This window comes from Podarcis pityusensis, assembly GCF_964106645.2.
Source record: "Podarcis pityusensis genome assembly, chromosome: 4".
Classification (NCBI taxonomy): Eukaryota; Metazoa; Chordata; class Lepidosauria; order Squamata; family Lacertidae; genus Podarcis; species Podarcis pityusensis.
Window position 1 is genome coordinate 14,743,434 of NC_138027.1, and position 7,642 is coordinate 14,751,075.

Here is a 7,642-nt window from a genome sequence, read left to right on the forward strand (position 1 = left end):
AAGTGTGCATTAGGAACGTCCACCTTTAAATGTAAGCTGTATCAAAATTCTCCCCCATCTTTAGCTAAAACATCCTGGGTAGACTACTTCCCCTCCCTTTTTTTCTTTTTTCTTTTGGCTGACAGCGCTTTCCGAAAGAAAACCGCACCAGGACTCGTGAGAGTACGATGGAAAGGATGGGAAGGTTCATTTTATTTAAAGAAAAGAAGCGAAGATCCTTTCCCTTGAGAAATATACATCAGGAGAGCTGGCTTGTAAGTGCTCTCGCCGGAACGGGCCCACGAGGTTGGTTAAAGTTACCATGACTAACAGTTGCAAGCCCAGCCATCCGCTGAGTGGGGTTCACATGCCAGAGTCCAAAAATGATGCCTGCAGCTGGGAGCTGAGGAAGAACAGACAGGCAGGGAGCTCTCTTTTCCCAGACCCTGGACAGAGTCGTTCCTTTAATTCAGACACAGAAACAGAGTCTCCAGCCTATTCCTTTCCCTCCCACCCACCCCTGCCCTTACATAACCCCTCTTGCCCCCCCCCCCCAACATTCACCCCTTCTCCTTCTCGTGAGTCACCAAGAAGCCTCGAATCTTCCCGGTTAGCCAAAACTTTCCATTTCTTCTCGTTCCCAGAGCCCCAAGGAAAGAGAGCAGGGGAGAGAGAAGGGGGGGGAGCGAACATCTACCACTTACCCCCAGCATCTGATGCAGATAGTAATACTGAGGCCCCCGATAATATATCCGGAAAGTTTTCCAAAAGAGCCCCACGTTGAGAGACAGCCAGAGCAGCTGAAGGAAGCAATGGGGGGGGGGGGGGAGAGAGAACAAGGAAGAAATTATTATTACATGTAGAAAGGGCATGTGCAAAACCAGAACTCTCCCCGCCAGAGAGAAGACACAGGCAACAAACTCTCAGGGCAGGGGGAGCTCAAAAGCTGAGTGAGAAAAAGCGAGACAAAGGCTTTTAAGAAATAAAATGGGGGGGGGAATGGTTGCGCCCCACGAGCTGTGTTTTTGGAAGGTTTCCAACAGTGATGATCTCACTGTAACATGGGATGCTTTCAGACTCTCACTATTTTCTGGTGGGGTTCACTCACATATCAGCAAATTCAGATTACACGCTTATTTACAGTATTTAAATTCCATTCCCCCCCCCCCCGGTGTACATGATCCTCATTTAACGCCCATAACAACCCTGTGAGGTAGACTAGGCAACTGGGCCCAGGTTACCCAATCATGGGGCCAAGGGACGTTTTGAAGCCTGGTCTCCCAGGCTGACACTCTAACCACTGCACCACACTGCCTCTCTCAATTGCAGCTGATTGGGAGCTCTTGCGCAATAAAGCCACTCCCCACCCCACCCTCTCAAAATAATTAGACTTTTCACAATAAGGAAAGGGACAGGAAAATGCACTGGAAAGTGTGGGATAACTCTTTCTTGATGTAAAGTCATCTATCCTCCTTAGCGGGGGTGTGGGTGTGATCACAATGATTATACAATAAATAGCCAACACTGTCTAACCTCACTGTAAAGTGAATGCTCAGTAAATGGGTTGTCTGGAAGAACCGTCCTGTGTGACTGCAAATCCCAATACGCTCTGGACTCCCACCACAGATATTGAAACACTTTATTGTCACTTGTACAACTTGTATACAGTGAGATTACACGAGCACCCCCCACCCGGCTCTCTTAGTCTTAATTTCCCTCATTTACTGACGCACACCCACCAAACCCGAAAGTCAGTTGCCCTGTTATTATCTTTTCATTCAGCAGCCTAACAGCCCATGGATGGAAGCTGTTCTTTACCCTGTTGGTGCAACTAATCATGCTTCTATATCTTCTGCCTGAGGGCAGGGAGATCAAGAAAGTGCCGGCCGGGGTGAGAATCATCCCTGAGAATTTTCCTCACTCTCCTGAGGCAACGTTCTTCCGCTATTTCATCCAGTGGATTCACGGGACAGCCCATAATATCTTGCGCTGTATTCACCACCCTCTGTAGGCACTTCCTATCAGTTGATGTCAAACCAGCGTACCACACCGTGATGCAGTACGAAAGGACACTTTCTATTGTAGAAGGAGATCATCAAATGTTGATTGACATCGTTCTTCCGCAATACTCTGAGGAGATGGAGTCTCTGTTGGGCTTTCTTAACCACCTGGGTTGTATTTATTTTCCAAGTAAGGTCTTCACTGAGATAAACTCCTAGGAATTTAAAGGAAGAGACTCTCTCCACACAGCCCTCCCCAATGTACAGCTGGGCTAGTTCTCCTCTCTTCCTCCGAAAGTCCAACGCCATCTCCTTTGGTGGTTGGATCCAGGTTGGATCGGCCCATGGAAAGCAATGAGACAATAACAGCTTAAGTCCCTTTGAGTTCAGTAGAAACGAAGTGCAACTAAGGCCTGATCCACACTTAGCTTTCACCTTGCTCTTTCCAGGCAGAGGTCCGCGCTTTAAGGCTCTGCGTCCAAGCACTGGGATTTATTTATTTATTGTCCCAAGGCAGTCATGGCTTAAGGGGCATAGATGTCAGTGGGAACTAAGTGCAGCTGGTTTAGTGTGTATTCAACCCACAGAATTTACAAATAAGGAGCCACGATGGCGGGGAGTTGGCATGCATATTGTCCCCAGCAACTTGCTTCAGTGGGGTCTGTAATTAAAAATGATAAGAGATCGCTTTTGGCGCTGAGGCTAGCAAACATGATGAGCTCAGATAGCTCTAAATGGACCTGCCAGCTGCAATAGATGATAACAGGGTAATCATGCAGTCTCAGCCATCCCAAGAATGCACCCTTAGGCTAGATCTTAAGTTTAGGATTGGGGGGGGGGGGTGACTAAGAGGAGACCTGATAGGAAGTTGTCATAATGGCTGAGTGCCAGCTGCTGAGAGCCACAAATGGAGAGAGTGCAATTTTGCTCAGGCACTGCTTGCAGGCATCCCATAAGTATCTGTTTAGGTAAATGGTAAAGGACCTCTGGACGGTTAAGTCAAGTCAAAGGCGACTATGGGGTTGTGGCACTTATCTCACTTTCAGGCCAAGGGAGCCGGTGTTCATCCTCAGGCAGCTTTCTGGGTCATGTGACCAGCATGAGTAAACCGCTTCTGGCACAACAGGACACCGTGACGAGTGCCAGAGCACACGGAAACACCATTTACCTTCCTGCCACAGCGGTACCTATTTATCTACTTGCACTGGTGTGCTTTTGAACTGCTAGGTTGGCAGGAGCTGGAACAAAGCAATGGGAGCTCACCCCGTTGTGCGGATTCGAAAAGCTTACCTTCCAATCAGCAAGCCCAAGAGGCTCAGTGGTTTAGACCACCGCACCATGCTAGCTAAACCCAAGGGAGCCGGCGTTTGTCATGTAGCTGCCCCGGCCTCCCCTTGGCTACACCCATGGGGGGGGGGGGACAGGAAGAAAGCATGGTCAGAAGAGAGCCACAGTCAGAAAAAGGTTGGGAAACTGGTCTAGCCAATGTAGCCCAGTATCCTGCTCCCCACAGTGTCCACAAGCAGGGCACAAAAGTCATAGCAATCTCCTGCTACCATATTATTCTACATGGAGGTACCAGGAATCAAACCTGCACATGAAAAAAATGTGCATGATCAATAAGCTGCGGCCCCTCTGTGCATTCTTTTTAAAGGAAAAGATACCCCTAACTGTTAGGTCCAGTCGTGGACGACTCTGGGGTTGCGCGCTTGTCTCATTCTATAGACCAAGGGAGCCGGCGTTTGTCCGCAGACAGTTTCCAAGTCATGTGGCCAGCATGATTAAGCCGCTTCTGGCAAACCAGAGCAGCGCATGGAAACACCGTTTACCTTCCCGCCAGAGCGGTACCTATTTATCTACTTGCACTTTGACGTGCTTTTGAACTGCTATGTGGGCAGGAGCTGGGACCGAGCAACGGGAGCTCACCCCGTCTCATGGATTTGAACTGCCAACCTTCTGATCAGCAAGCCCTAGGCTCTGTGCTTTAGACCAAAGTGTCACTCGCGTCCCGTGTATTCTTCTTAGGAATCTGCTATTTGTCTGTTTAGTCCAGATGCATCTAGTCTGATTGGGAGTGGCCCTCTGGGGCAGGGATGTGGAAGACCTGTGGCCCTCCAGATGTCAATGGACTACAGCTCCCACCTGAAAAAGGTGTCTGTCAGGGATGAGGAGAATAACAAAATATGAAGCATGTCAGGTTCCCCATCCCTGCTCTAGGGTTCAAAGGCTTTCTCCTTCATCCGATGTTTCTAATAGGGGATGCCAAAGACTGGACCTTGGCATGATATGCTTGCCACCTTCAAATATCTCAAGGGCTGTCAGATGGAAGAGGGAGCAAGCTTGTTTTCTCCTGCTCTGGAGGGTAGGACTCAAACCAATGGCTTCAAGTTGCAAAGAAGGAGATTCTGACTAAACATCAGGAAGAACTTTCTGACATTAAGAGATGTTCAACAGTGGAATGGTCTCCCTCGGGAAGTGGTGGACTCTCCTTCCTTGGAGGTTTTTAAGCAGAGGTTGGGTGGCCATCTGTCATGGATGCTTTAGCTGAGATTCCTGCATTGCAGGAGGTTGGACTAGATGATGCTCGGGGTCCCGTCCAACTCTACAGTTCTATGATTCCGTTATTCTATAACATGATTCCACAATTCTATGAACCTGAAGTCTTCTCCACGCAAAGCAGGTGCTCTACCTCAGAGCCACAACTCCTAATGGTAAAGACAGCTGGTCCCCACCACAGTTGTCTGGGATTTGAACCCAGAACCTCTCAAATGCTGAAGAAAGAACAATGCCCCTAAACAGACAATTCAGATTACTGGATTTGTAGGAACTCTAAGACCAATGGTGACCCACCAGATGCCCATGGAAAGCTCAGAAGCAGGACCTGGGTGAAATAGCACTCTGCCCACATCTGATCTCCAGCAACTGGCATTTGGAGGTGTACTGCCTCCAACAGTGGAGGCAGAACACCTTGACTACTAGCCACAGGTGGCCTCGTCCTCCACAAATTAGTTGAAAATTTGTTGAAAGCACTTTTTAAGTCTTCCAAGGCCACCCATCACTAACACCTTCCAGCCTGAGTGAACATAAGCAAAGGAGAAATGAATCCCGATGAAGTTATCACTGTATAACCCTGACCGGTTGGGAGAGTCTGCAAAACCTGCACAAGCACAGAAGATCTGTCCATCAAGCATACACTCAGAACAAAAATGTGGGGAACTGAAATTAATAGGGAATTTGGGAAAGGTCCTGAACTCATTTGCTTTCAGTGCAGAAGGTGCCAAGCACAATCCATAGCTTCTCCTGGTGGGCTCGGGCAGAGACTCCTGCCTGAAACTTTGAAGAGCCAAAACCAGCCAGTGTGAATGATAAAGAGTTGGGTGGACCAATACAGCGGTACCTTGGTTCTCAAACACCTTGGAACTCAAACACTGCAAAACCAAGAGGTAAGTGTTCCGGTTTGCGAACTCTTTTCGGAAGCCGAATATGTTCCGTTTTGAGTGTTACACTTCCAATTTGAGTGCCACACTTCTGTTTTGAGTGTTACGCTGAGGTCTGTCTGTTTTTGCTATTTATTTTGCCTTTTTGTTTCTGTGGCTCCTTTTTTGTGTGACTGTGTGGAACCCAGTTCAGCTACTGATTGATTGATTGATTGATTGATTGACTGCAGTACATTGTTTATTGTTTTCATTTTATGGATCAATGGTCTTGTTAGATAGTAAAATTCACGTTAAATTGCTGTTTTAGGGGTTGTTTTTAAAAGTCTGGAACGGATTAATCCATTTTGCATTACTTTCTATGGGAAAGCATGCCTTGGTTTTGGAACACTTTGGTTTTGGAACGGATTTCCGAAATGGATTAAGTTTGAGAACCAAGGTACCACTGTAGTAGCTTCCTAAATTCTCATGGTCATCTGTAGAAACATAGAAATGTAAGCTTGGAAGGAACCCTGAGAGTCCTCTAGTCCAATCTCCTGCAATGAAGGAATCTCAACTAAAGCACTAACTAAACCCAGCACTGAAAGTACTTTTTAATCCCAGATGTGCTTATGCCATATGTATGTACACACACACACACACACACACACACCCAGTTGGTTTGGGTTCCTCTGTAGCAAAAGCCAGCACAGTTCAACAAAGGAGACAGTTAAAGGGAACCTCCATTTCAAATTCCAAGCTCCATTAATGTGTGACCCCAAAATTTTGGATCCCCCCAAAAAACTGATGCCAAAGTTTAGCGCTAATTTTGTGCCATGAACCTCGCATTTCATGCCACCTCCCGAACAGAGTACTGTAATTGACGCAGCAAATCTGTTGCAAAATCACTACTTAGGTTTCAAACCTACACTCGCATCTGAGAGTAAGCCCCATTGAACCCACTGACTTACTTCTGAGCAGCCCTGTCTAGGACTGTGTTGTTAGGCAAGCCTCTCATTCTGACATTGCAATTAGGATGGTGACGATTTTACTTGATTAATAACCTCCCTTCACCCTAAGGTCTGAGGGCAGATGACAATATTAATAAAAATACAACATTAAAAATGGTTTTAAACAACTTACAGGGTGGGTCCTAAAAACAGACATTTCCGGTGTCAAAGACCAGGGAAGAAATGTGAGGGGCAGTAATGCTAACCTACCTTGCAGGCCTGTTGTGGGAATAATGCAAGCTGATTTATGTGGGGAAATAAACACAGGAACCAGTCTTGTATCCAGTAAGGTCTTTGGCTGATCTAGCTCAGTATCAAGGCTGGCAGAAGCTCTCCAAAGTTTCAGGAGTCTTTCCCAACCCTACCTGGAGATGAACCTGGGGCCTTCTACATGCCAAGCAACTGCTCTGTCAATGAGCTATAAGCCTTCCAGAAGGGAGGCAGAGATGGTTTTCTCCATTAGATTTCAATCAAAAGCATTGATCCTCACCCTGTGACCCTGCGAGTAATGCTCAGAACCTGCCCATGCTCAGGAGCACTCTCTCCTTTCCCCTTCTTCTACTTCCTGGCCTTTCCCCACACAGGACGGCTCCAAGCTCGGCGTTCCCGAGCAGGGCTTGGACCCAACCCTGCGTGGGGCGGAAGGGCAAGAGCGCTCCTGAGCATGGGCAGGTTCTGAGCATCTCTCGCGCGCAAGCGCAGCGAGAGCAACATCCTTGCGATGGAGGCGGCGAGGCTGCGCGCACCCCCGAAAGGCAAAGGTCCCTCTTACCAAAAGGAGGTGTTTGCTGCCCTCGTTGGCGAGCCAGCTCTGGCAGGAGGCAGCCATGGTCCCGGCCGATGAAGGAGTCCCGCCACCGGCTCTCTCTTTCTCTGCTTTTGTACTTTGGGGGCGGCCGGAGGGAGAGGCTTGGCTTCCTTTTCAGCCGCTGGAAAGCCAAGCCTCCCCCCTCCCCTCTTTCCGGCCTCCCCCCTCCCTCTTTCTCTCCTCTTCCCTGGACCCCCTCCCCTCCTCCCCTCCTGCCCCGGGGGGAGAAATCTAGTCGCTTCTCCCTCCTCCTTCCCTCCCCACCTTCCCTGCGCCTAGCAGACAGCTCCAGGGTGGCGCCGACGGGCTCCTTTGTCTGGGACGAAGAGGAGCGATTTTCTCCGCGCGTGGAGTTGGGGGTCTCCTGCGCTCCGAGGAATTCACCTCTCTCTCTCTCTCTCTCTCTCTCTCTCTCTATCTCTCTCTCTCTCT

The 7,642-nt window shown here is 48.7% G+C and overlaps 1 protein-coding gene across 3 annotated transcripts in view; it reads right to left on the reverse strand.

The window, feature by feature from the left end:
* NOX4 (NADPH oxidase 4) overlaps positions 1–7,319 on the reverse strand; it is a 93,353-nt gene extending 86,034 nt beyond the window's left edge. For 2 of the 3 annotated variants that reach the window (XM_081002149.1, XM_081002148.1), the window contains exons 1-2: positions 7,175–7,306; positions 684–779 (exon numbers count right to left, since the gene is read on the reverse strand). In XM_081002149.1, the coding sequence (XP_080858275.1) occupies positions 684–779; positions 7,175–7,231 (153 nt within the window). In that variant the 5' untranslated portion in view covers positions 7,232–7,306. Of the gene's footprint in view, positions 1–683; positions 780–7,174 lie in introns of all 3 variants that reach the window. The other variant, XM_081002150.1, reaches the window with a different exon arrangement.
* Between the last annotated feature and the right edge of the window lie 323 nt (positions 7,320–7,642).